Source organism: Dunckerocampus dactyliophorus, chromosome 21 (assembly GCF_027744805.1).
Source record: "Dunckerocampus dactyliophorus isolate RoL2022-P2 chromosome 21, RoL_Ddac_1.1, whole genome shotgun sequence".
Classification (NCBI taxonomy): Eukaryota; Metazoa; Chordata; class Actinopteri; order Syngnathiformes; family Syngnathidae; genus Dunckerocampus; species Dunckerocampus dactyliophorus.
Genome location: NC_072839.1, coordinates 790,109 through 801,453, shown reverse-complemented (window position 1 = coordinate 801,453; position 11,345 = coordinate 790,109). Strand labels below are relative to the sequence as shown.

Genomic DNA, 11,345 nt, shown 5'->3' with positions numbered 1-11,345 from the left:
TTGGTATTGTTCCATTCTTGGTGGGTTGGATTCTCCCTTGGGCATTTCTGTGTGGAGTTTGCATGTTCTCCACGTGTGTGAGTGGGTTTTCTCCGGGTACTCCGGTTTCCTCCCACATTCCAAAAACATGCATGTTAGCTTCATTGGAGACTCTAAATTGTCCATAGGTATGAATGTGAGTGTGAATGGTTGTTTGTCTATATGTGCCCTGCCATTGGCTGGCGACCAGTCCAGGGTGTACCCCGCCTGTCGCCCAAAGTCAGCTGAGATAGGCTCCAGCATGCCCCCGCGACCCTAATAAAGAGAAGCGGCATAGAAAACAGACGGATGGATGGATGGTATCGTTACGGTTGATATTTGGATCGATCCGCCAATCACTTCCTGGTGGGCGAAACTGCAAATTTTGGTATCCAAATGATACCAAGTTTAAATAGCTAGTTTAAATATTACTAATACCGAAACTGATAACGATTGGAAATGTTTTGTTGTCATTGAAAGATTTTGTCATTTTGTCATTTTTAATTTGTTTTTAACAAACAACATCAACAAAACAATATTATTAGACTTTATTACACTCAATTGTCTGAGCAAAACAAAGCGAATCGTCCAAAATAACCAAATAAAAGATAATCTTGAAAATGCACAAGACGAGAACGGAAACAATATCGAAGTCATCACGCTACTAGTATCGATCCAATACTTGGTGTCGAATTTGGTATCGACCCGCCCATCTCGACTACCTAGTGGTGATGGGAAACCCGATTCCTTTTACTCACTCGAGTCCTTAAGAGGTACTCACTGAAGTCAATCGGGTACGCGGTTCACTCGTCACAGAGAGTAACAAGTTCCACCCATTTCGCCTACTTGTCCCGCATTTAATCACACCTGGCTTGTAGTAGGGGTGAGTAAGTGAACGAGTTAACGTAGACGAGTACCCGGGAGTCCCGATACAGTAAGACATTTTCGAGTTTTGAACAATTAGTTCATGAGTCGCACATCTCTACTACCCATCAATGCAACGTTGTGGCAGTTGACAGCAAAAGGGAAGAGCTTGTGGCAGAACCGTAGTTGTTCAGCCACGCCTAGGGGAAAAGAAATCATAATTACCTTTCATCTGGATTTGACAGCGTTTATTAACGGTACGTCTCATCTTAAATCGTCTTTCAGGCACGGTCGTAGGGTCTAAGAAGCGAGCTAGCTCGTACTAAAACTCCCCTTTTATTAGCACGTTAGCGCAACCAAGCTCCGGTATGTTCTACTTATTGTGTCACGTTTTCCATATTGCAACATATTGACTACACCTAAACCAACCCCTTAGTAGTTAGCACATAAAATGTACTTTTTAATGTTGTGGTAAAACACACGTTAGCTAACCAACGCTTATGTAAGACGCGATTATCAGCCTAAAACACACCTAAACGCTGTGATGTGTAAACATCAAAAGGCGATATGTCTGCATATCATAAGGTCTCAAGTCAAACCACGAGCAGCAAACTTGTGGAAGTCGTATTAGTAAGTCATTTGCAACACGGATATTGCTGTATTTCCCCTTTGAGCCACAACATTCCATCTTTAACATTTAATAAGTGACAGGAATTGCACAGTAATAAGCGTCTTTCTGCCTGCCCTTTGACCCCAGCAGTCCAACATGGCTGCCCAGTGTGTGACCAAGGTGGAGCTGACAGTTTCCTGTGATAATCTCCTGGACAAAGACATCGGGTCCAAGTCGGACCCTCTGTGTGTGCTGCTCATGAGCACTACGGATTCGCGCTGGTATGAGGTCAGCCCGCAGAATCTGCATTTATTTCTATCAATGATGATTTTCTTGCTCGGACGTGAGATTGGAGGTCCTGGAAAGACATTTGATGGTGGAAATGTTTGAATAGAAGGAGTCAGAAAAAAACGGCACGGTGGCTCCTGCATACAGTACGTGTAATATAGACACATGAAAGGGAAAGTATGATGAAAGTGTCCAGGGTGCCATGAGGGACTGTGTGTTTACATACAGTAATCATACGTTTAGCGGACATTTGTTTGAAATAAAAGAAAAACGTACGCCCTTGGTAACATTCAATGTCTTTCTCTCCAGGTGGAACGCACAGAGAAGGTCCAGAATTGCCTTTGCCCAAAGTTTGCCAAAAAGTTTGTCATCGACTACTACTTTGAGATGGTGCAGAAGTTAAAATTTGGAATTTATGACATTGATAACAAGACCGTTGATCTGAGTGATGACGACTTTTTAGGAGAGCTGGAGTGTACGTTGGGCCAGGTAAGGGTCCCACCCCCTTCAGTGCTTGTTAGTCAACATTTCAATATTACTTCTGTTATTCCATAATAATTCATATTTATACACAAGTAATACTACACCAACACCTTTACATTTACACTACACCTGTCCTTGCACACACACAATACATGAAAAATATCTGATAGCCATTGTGATGGGTGTCCATTATGATGCATAATTACAGATGCACCATTTCCTTTTTTTTAAACCCATACTGATAACTTTCTGCTTCTCAAGACTGCCATGGTACCAAACAGCCGGTGTGACGGAACGCTTGATTTGCTCACCCGCACAGCATTTGTAATTATCGGAGTTATTTTTAATGTTATGGGATTTGTGGGTATGATGTCATATATAAGTGTCGTGCACCCCTCATCATAATAGCATGAATGTGATGCATTTCCATGTCTGTGTGTCATAGACTGTGCAGCAGGATGAGTTCATATTTAGCGTCTTTTTATGCCATCCAGGTGGTGTCCAGTAGAAAACTGACCCGGCCGCTGGTCTTAAAGAACAAGTCCCCCGCAGGAAAAGGCACCATCACAGTGAGTGTTGTTGGTTGAATGTTTGCTGTCTGACTGCTGGTGCTTATTAGTGTCTGCGCTGCTGCAGATCGCTGCTGAAGAGATTAAAGATAACAGGGTGGCCAACTTGGAGGTGGAGGCAAGGAAACTGGATAACAAGGTATTTATAACAAAATCTGATAGGAGTGATTTGTAAATGTTCTGATAGGTTGCATCTGTGAAATCGTTTCCAGGATTTTTTCGGGAAGTCTGACCCGTATCTGGAATTCTACAAGCAGACCCCAACCGGATGGCAGCTGGCTCACAGGACCGAGGTAGATACACTATAGTACTATAGTAGTACTGGAGTACACAAAGTACTGCCACTTGCACTTCCTCCTGTTCCAACAAGAGGCTTGTTCAATGTAGAAAGATTTAAACTTCTCCTTTTTTTGGCACCAAAGAGAAACACATAAGGACCACAAACACCCACATAGTCACCATTCCATCTTCTGCACAATAAATATTGTCAAAACTACACACCAGGTCTGGGGTGTCCAAACGTATTCCAACGAGGGCCACGTAATGAAAAAAGAAAGGATGCAACGTTGCCACTTGGATATTTTGTAAAGAAAGAAGTGCGTCTCAGCTTTGCCATACGGGTGAAAAAGCATATTAGTAGCATCAACTTTACTCTTTTTTTTTTTTTTTTTTTTTTTACATTTTTGCTCTTTTTTGTTTTTATTTTACAAATATTTTAACTATCTTCTTAAATAATTTTTGTTTTTGTTATTTTGGTAATATTATGACTTTATTCCCATAACATTTTGATTTTTAATCCCACGTTGTCACCTTTCCGCCAACCAAATTTTCCAAAAATGACAACTTTATTTGGTTTTGTTTATTTCTCATGACATTAAAAATAGAACCGATATTTTCTTTAATATTTCAACTCTGTGCTACTAAAATGACATATTTTTTCTCATAATATCACAAGGATATTTTCGTATAATTGTGACGTTTTCTCGTTACTGTGCGACGTTATTCTGATGACACAACAGCTGTTTTTTCCATTTCTGCTGTTGATTTTTTAAAATATTCCAACTATTTCAACTTTCTTGCAAACATTGTTCTTGTATATCAGGACTTTATTACCATGTTATAACTTTATCCAATCGAATTTTACAAAAAAATCCAACATAATTTTAATGTTTAATTTCAGCGGTATGCTACTAAAATGATGTTAATTTTCCTCATAATATTACGATGTTAATATAAAAAAATGACTACTTTTTCGCTTTAGGTTACAACGTTTTTCCCTTAATATTTTGACTTGTGAAATTACTGGTGAGTTGTACATTTTTTTCTGATTTTTCTGATGAAATTATATTTGTAGAATGTGCCACTGGCCTATAAAAAAAATCAGCTGCGGGCCGCAAATGGCCCCCCAGGCTGTACAAATCTATGTGTGGTGTTGTGAAATGCTTGGAGGATCATCTCTATGCTAAAGAATAGCTTGTGATATGCTGTACATGGTGGTAGCAAGAGGCTGCCGTGTAAATGGTAATATGTATTTTAGGCCACACGGCCCATCCTTACTGTGAATGTGGTCCTGTGGTGATGTTTTCTGTATTTTTTTTATCCATAGGTGGTAAAGAACAACTTGAATCCCACGTGGAGACCCTTCCGAATCCCCCTGCAGTCTCTCTGTGGAGGAGACCTGGACAAACCTATAAAAGTATTGTTCTATGATGTTTGTGTGTTTTACCAGCAGTGGGAAAGATTTGGTGTCATGTTAAGATGGTGAGCTGATATAACCCCAGCTGTAGCGCTTCGTGAATATGACACACTTAGACGGCCGCGCCCGGCACGCTTGGCACACTTTGTGACCTGATTAGTGCCTTTAGCCTGATGTCATTCTTTCAACTTCTAAGCCAACATGTGAGGAAGGAAGCTGCTTCCAAGCAAGCAGGACAAGTGAGTTTGGATGCAGAGCGTCATGTTTGTTGTTGTTCCTCCTAACATCAAGTGTGAGTAGAGTAGATGGGAAATCCAATCAAGGTGCTGCAGCACCTGTGTGTCTATGTGCTTTGTAGTATGGACGTCATGGTTTCAGCCTCACTTTTGCATGTCTTTTTCTGCTTTCAAGTGTTGTTTCACTCAAATGACATCTCTTGTAAATGAGCAACTTTATTTTTGGTGAAGCAACCCTTTAAAGCTGCATTACTTTCCCTGTGTGCAAGATTGAAGTGTTATATATTTATATATTGTAGGGCAGCCTATCTATTCAAATATTCAATCGTGATTAATCGCATTTGTCCATAGTTAACTCCTATTTAATCGCAGATGGGAGTTTTTATATATATATCTAGAAAAGCACTCTGGGAGTGCAGACCTCTGCCAAGCGCCATAATTATCCGACATTTTTTGGATTAGTCTTTCATCATTTTTAGAAGCTGTTGGAATCTTGTCCTGTATTTATTTTCCAAGTGCTCTGATCATTTGTTTGTGGAATTGTATGCACAAATGGAAAAAATGGTGCTATCTTGCTAAGTTAAAGATCCGGGTCACCCCCAAAATGTAATCAGTTCCTCCGTATCCCATTTCTCACAATTCCTGGAAATTTAATCTGAATCCATTCATAATTTTTCAAGTTATTTTGAACACAAACAAACAAACAAGCAGATAAATGCTGGCAAAACCATAACTTCCATGCTGCGCTTTTGAAATGATGAAAAATGATGTAAATCTCTTTGTGGTAAACCTTTCCATACGTATGTAGACACACGGGTTTAGATACCATATCTTTCAGAAACACAACGATGTGATACAGCGGACAAACAATATGATTCAACGCATTTGTTGATGTAGACATGAATCTTACATGGTAAAATAAAGCAGCCAGTTTTACAAGAGTGTCATTCTTCAAGTACTGTACTTCCAAAAGAGCAAAAGAGCACATCATATCCCCAAGCATGCTGTGAGGCAGGGCAGAGGTCCCCAACTGCCAACATTCATTTTACAATAAAATCTTTTGTAAATAACATTTTATGCAAAGGGAAATATGCGCCATTATTTTATTCCAAAAATAATACACAGTTAGAAATCCCACACTTTTTGCATGTTTAATGCAAAAACGATTCGTAATGTTTAATGTTTTCCCACATTGTTCAAGTGTCCTTGACCGCAACATCTAAAACAAATCAGCCGAGACACGTCTCCCATCGCAATACAATAAAAAATACCTGCAGCGCTCCAGTAACGTCTCTCTTCCATCCATCCACCCGACATTGAGAGGTGATGTGCTCCGTGACAAGTCAACCTGCAGCGACAGCAGACACAAATAACACTGGTCACGTGGACAGAGCCGTCTGCTACCAATCCAAATACCCTTTTCTTCCTCCGTTTCTCATCAATGTTTGTTTCCGCTGGTGGTGCCACATCAACTGCCACACTGCTGCCTTTCCTCAAACCACGGTGTGGTCAAACAGGACGTGCACACCTTAATTAGTCGTTAAAGGACATTTGCAGTAACTTTGACAGCCCTACTATACACACACACACGTCTTCATCGTCTTCATGTGCTTGTGTTTGTAGGTGGACTGTTTTGATTATGACAACGATGGCTCACATGACCTAATTGGGACCTTTGAGACCACGATGACACGCCTTCAGGAAGCAGCACGCACCTCTCCGGTTTGAGCATAGCTGCTGTGTATCCATCGCTACATAACCAAACACCATAGTTGTGTCACTAATTGTAACACCGCCGCTAACATTGCTCCAACTAGAGTGGAAGTGGACGTGATGGGGTTCTAGTGCACTACCAATCATGTCTGTGGTGCCACGTGGTGACGATGACTATGTTTTCCCCAACAGGCTGAATTCGAATGCATCAACAGTAAAAAGAAGCAAAAGAAGAAAGGCTACAAGAACTCCGGCATTGTGAGCGTGAAACAATGCCAGGTATGCTGTCAGGTCGATGTGAGCATACACATTTCATCATCATATTTGCTAACGTGTGTTTGCCGTGAAGGTGGTGAAGGAATACACTTTCCTGGATTACATCATGGGAGGCTGTCAGCTCAACTTCACTGTGAGTTGTGTCATTTCTAATGGAGTATTTGCACTGCTCAAATGCCGCTGGACTCTTTTTCCTAGGTTGCAGTGGACTTCACTGGTTCCAATGGGGACCCGAGGTCACCCCAGTCCCTGCATTACATCAGCCCACAGGGGGTCAACGAGTACCTCTCAGCGATCTGGTCTGTAGGCAACGTCATCCAGGACTATGACAGGTACGCATTCAGATGATTCTTGCTCAATGTTTATGTTTGACGTTGCAGTTGATTTCCTATTGATTGATTGTCTTCCTGTGTAGTGACAAGATGTTTCCTGCTTTTGGCTTTGGGGCGCAGATCCCCCCAACATGGCAGGTAAAAGTTATTTTTTTTTCTAAATGACTCCAGTGTGATACAGTATGTGCATATGTTGACATTGTGATCTATTGAACAGGTTTCCCATGAATTTCCACTCAATTTCAAGCCCACCAATCCATTCTGTGCAGGTAAAATATGAACACATACTGCAGATACACATGCTCTCCCTCACTCAGTAGGGGCCTGTCTGATCCTGGCTGCTGTTTTTTGATTTTATTATTTTTGGTGTACAGGTGTTGAAGGGATCGTGGAGGCCTACAGGGTTTGCCTGCCCCAGGTCAGACTTTATGGCCCCACCAACTTCTCGCCAATCATCAACCACGTAGCGTGCTTTGCACAGCAAGCCCTGCAGCAGAGCACTGCGTCTGTGAGTTTTTCCAAAATATTATGAATAAATCATGCTGTTTTGTGGTTGAATGCGTTATATTTTTAGTCAAAATTGTGCATTGAAAATGAAACATTTTCTAGTATAAAAATTACTAATTGAAGTAAAATACAAATTGAAGGCATTCAGAAAACTCATTCAAAGATGCTGTGATGATGTGTAGTATTCTACACTGGTCACTAGGTGTCAGTAATGTTACTGTAATGCTGATGTTGGCAGGTAGGAATGATCTCTCAACAGGCACAATAATCCCTAGCACGGCTACTGTTGGGGCTGTAACCCACACCGAGCTAAAACTCACCCCTGAACCCCCGACGTCACTTCCTGTCTATCCCTCCACTCGGCTCCCCTAGACACAACACCCCCAAGCATAAGTCTTATTTTCTCTTATTAGGTCTACTATATTGGGCAATAGGAGTGTAAAGGTCACTCTGGTATTTTATGTTTAGAGGGCTCTAATGTTAAAAACTGTATTTAAAAGGTCATACAGGTTTTATTCTCTAACTAGGAAAATATTAGCAGAAATTCACTAGAGCCAAGGAACTGCCATAAACGGGGGATAACTGTGTAATAAATGAATGAAGTCATGGAGATACACAGCTGGGATAGGCTCCAGCTCCCCCATGAACTTAACAAGCGCTATAGAAAATGAATGAATGAGTTGCCATTTACTTCTCATTGTTGTCCCCCACGCCCACCCTGAAGCAATACTTTGTGCTGCTCATCATCACCGATGGCGTGATCACAGACATGGACGACACCCGCAACGCCATCGTCAACGCGTCACGTCTGCCCATGTCCATCATCATTGTGGGAGTGGGTGGGGCTGACTTCACCGCCATGGAGTTCCTGGACGGAGACGATGGGCGTCTTCGCTCTATGACAGGCGAGGCGGCCATGCGAGACATTGTCCAGTTTGTACCATTCAGGCAGTTTAAAAATGTAAGCCAAATCACCCACACACCTTCATATGCTCTAATACCTTCCACCACGGTCCTCATGTGAGACAGGAACACACGTCTTTTGTGTGCGTTCTAAAGATATAAAAACAGCCAAAAAGAGGCAGCTAAGAATGCACGTAATGGGACGCACCCATTCCACCTCCAAAAAGCGCCAACAAGCCCAATTTCCATCATGTGAGGTGCATATGAACCACATTGTTATTATTATTGTTATTAACATTGTTACGCCCACTACATTACTAGTGTAGTGACACCTCGCCACACCACAGCAGCTAGCTACTAGCCGGCTAGCGACTAGCTTCACACGCTACACATTGGAGCGGCCGCCACTGCTGCCGTGTTTTTGTTTTCGATGCAAGATGTAGTGTTCCTCCATGCATGGATAGAAAACCACAAAACCTTGTTGGAGCTTTTTGGAGGTGTTTTAATAGGCGGAATAGGTGTGTTCCATTACGTGCATTAATTAGCTGCCTCATTTAAACTGTTTTTATATCTCTAGAAGGCACAGAAAAGAGAAAATGTGTGTTCATGTCTCACATATGGATTGTGGATAATGGGCAACATTCCAAAAGTGCACTTTTCCTTGAACGCTTCGTAGAAATCAGGGGTGTCTGAACTTTCCAGCGAGGGTTGCATCCAGAAAAGTGAAGGGATTGGCACATTTTGTACATTCAAGATGCTAAAAGCAATCCAATGTATGTCAATATATGCTAAGCTATCAAGCTAAACAGTTGTAGGTGACAAATGAAACGAGTGTAACGTGTAATCACGTATCTCATGATTAATGAATTAATTTGATTTCGTCACTATTCCGAGGGCCAATCAAAAATAAGCTGTGGCCTGAAAATGGACACCCCTGATGTAAATTAAATGCATGCGAGTGGCACGACTTGTTATTTTCACTAATTTACTGATTAAAAAGTGCAAACATTTCCAGCTTTTTAGAGCATTCATCTCCTGGCCACGTGCATGCAGGGTGTCCATGCCCTTCAACGTAGCACACCTCTGTGCCTTATGTCTCTGCAGGCCCCCAGCCAGGCTCTTTCACAAAGCGTATTGGCAGAGTTACCTCAGCAAGTGGCGTCCTTCTTGGGATTATTCAAACTGAAGCCTCCCCACGAGCCCCAACCTTCATAGGGGTACCCCAAGTATTTGGTCAATAAGCCCTTCTGTCCTCACTGCCTCACTAAATAACTCACGGCATGCACTGTCCTTTTTCTTCTACAAAGCCTCACAAGCATCAAGTTTACAGTAAAAGGGAAATTCTACATGTAATGAAAGAAGTGTTTAGCTGAGTACTGTATTTCCATCAGGCAGTACTGGACGTCTGTAGCTTGTATTTCTGGAGGAAGTCACATCCTGCTGCTGATTGGAAAAATCAGCATTGGCTGTTAGTGAGATGCTAGACTGCTTCCTCTTGTGCAAGGCACCGAACCCCTCCCAAAGCACTCTGGGGTGCAGCATCATTCAAGTACCTTTTGTCCTTGCCTGCATGTGTGTGATGATTTTTCATGTCACACATGAGCAGCATGCTACCTGCTGACATCGCAAGAACATTCACTAACATCACTGCAGTTCATATTTACAAACAGAACACGTATGTCCTTTTGTCTGCCCCCCGCCCCCCACCAGCCTGTCTTTAATCTCATCCATTTTTTGTCTTGATTGATGCCTTCTCTCTGTGGTTCCGGCAGGCCCCGAAAGAAGCGCTGGCAAAGAGCGTGCTGGCCGAAGTTCCAGGCCAGCTGGTGGAGTTTTGCAATGTCATGAAGCTGGGTCCACCCAACACCAGTCCTGCCCCGAACCCTGCAGGTACCATCTGATGCAACAACAGCAAACACGTCAGGGTTCCCCACCAGATCCTGCAAAACCACACACTCCAAAATATTGACCAATCTATTTTTAGAACACTTCATTGCCAATATTTTTATACAGTGTTTCCCACAGGACTGCAATGTATTTGTGGAGGTGGCAGGTTGACAAAGTTGCATAATTGGCCATGACACAAAAGCACAAAAAATGTCCAAAAATACAAATGAATTTTCTTCTGTTGCTTTTTTTTGGCAATTTTGGGGGTATCAAATCAAATCAAATGTATTGTGCTTAGGAGCGAGGGCAAACAGGTAGCACCAACGCCACAAATAAAAAATGACTGTATGGGAAACACTGGTTTAAATTCTTACTATGCTGCTGTTTGCTCAAGCGCTTACATCCAAGGAGTCCGTATGTGTTCAACTTTGACATATCACAAGAACATAAAAGGTCACCTAGGTGTCAATTACCCTGCAAATCCATCCACAACGCTCTTTTCTTTATAGAAGTATGATATAGCTGTTCTCATGTTAAGTTGTTTTAGTCAGCAAAATGCCAAATGATGTATTTTTAATGCTGATTTAGAAGAGGTATATTATCCAATATCGTCGCCATAATAATGGAAGTTTACTGCTGTGCCTGTATTACCAATTCCGACAGTATCATCTGTACTTACTACCAATCCTGTACATGTCCTCCTCACACCCGCTAACAGCGTCTCAGGAGGACCTCATATAGGTAGAAGACATTACAAATCAGTATTAATATACCGTAGACATGTTTATCTTGAATTAAAAATGAAATAAAGCTATTCTACACTGTTTGCGCTTCATGGTGGTGGTATGGTAATTGTACATGCTGCTGCTTTATTACAGAAAAGATATATACTTCAACAGTATCTTTGGAAATAAATAATGGAAGCATTTCCAGAAGTTTTCCATTCTTGTAAAGGTCTTGTTC

At 41.8% G+C, this 11,345-nt stretch overlaps 1 protein-coding gene across 6 annotated transcripts; it reads left to right on the top strand.

The window, feature by feature from the left end:
• Nucleotides 1-989: 989 nt before the first annotated feature.
• Nucleotides 990-11,322, top strand: cpne3 (copine III). Of its 6 annotated transcripts, none has more exons than XM_054765980.1 (17): nt 990-1,139; nt 1,640-1,780; nt 2,090-2,269; nt 2,758-2,832; nt 2,900-2,971; nt 3,045-3,125; nt 4,439-4,528; nt 6,388-6,486; nt 6,670-6,756; nt 6,827-6,886; nt 6,952-7,085; nt 7,169-7,223; nt 7,303-7,354; nt 7,460-7,593; nt 8,317-8,553; nt 9,600-9,712; nt 10,268-10,416. In XM_054765980.1, the coding sequence occupies exons 2-16, from the start codon at nt 1,649-1,651 to the stop codon at nt 9,708-9,710; spliced, it is 1,599 nt and encodes a 532-aa protein (XP_054621955.1). In that variant the 5' UTR covers nt 990-1,139; nt 1,640-1,648; the 3' UTR covers nt 9,711-9,712; nt 10,268-10,416. The 6 variants fall into 6 exon arrangements, with proteins under 6 accessions (XP_054621955.1, XP_054621954.1, XP_054621952.1 ...); XM_054765979.1 differs by having other exon boundaries at nt 9,600-9,728; nt 10,268-10,414; XM_054765977.1 differs by lacking the exon at nt 9,600-9,712 and having other exon boundaries at nt 10,268-11,321.
• The last annotated feature ends 23 nt before the right edge of the window (nt 11,323-11,345 follow it).

What these genes read in the sequence shown, in the direction of transcription:
- cpne3 (XM_054765978.1), top strand. Translation starts at nt 1,649, where the DNA reads ATGGCTGCCCAGTGTGTGACCAAGGTGGAGCTGACAGTTTCCTGTGAT. An exon ending in CAGGAAAAGGCACCATCACA is followed by an intron (nt 2,833 to 2,899) that starts GTGAGTGTTGTT and finishes GCGCTGCTGCAG; the next exon opens with ATCGCTGCTGAAGAGATTAA. An exon ending in CATTCAGGCAGTTTAAAAAT is followed by an intron (nt 8,554 to 10,267) that starts GTAAGCCAAATC and finishes TGGTTCCGGCAG; the next exon opens with GCCCCGAAAGAAGCGCTGGC.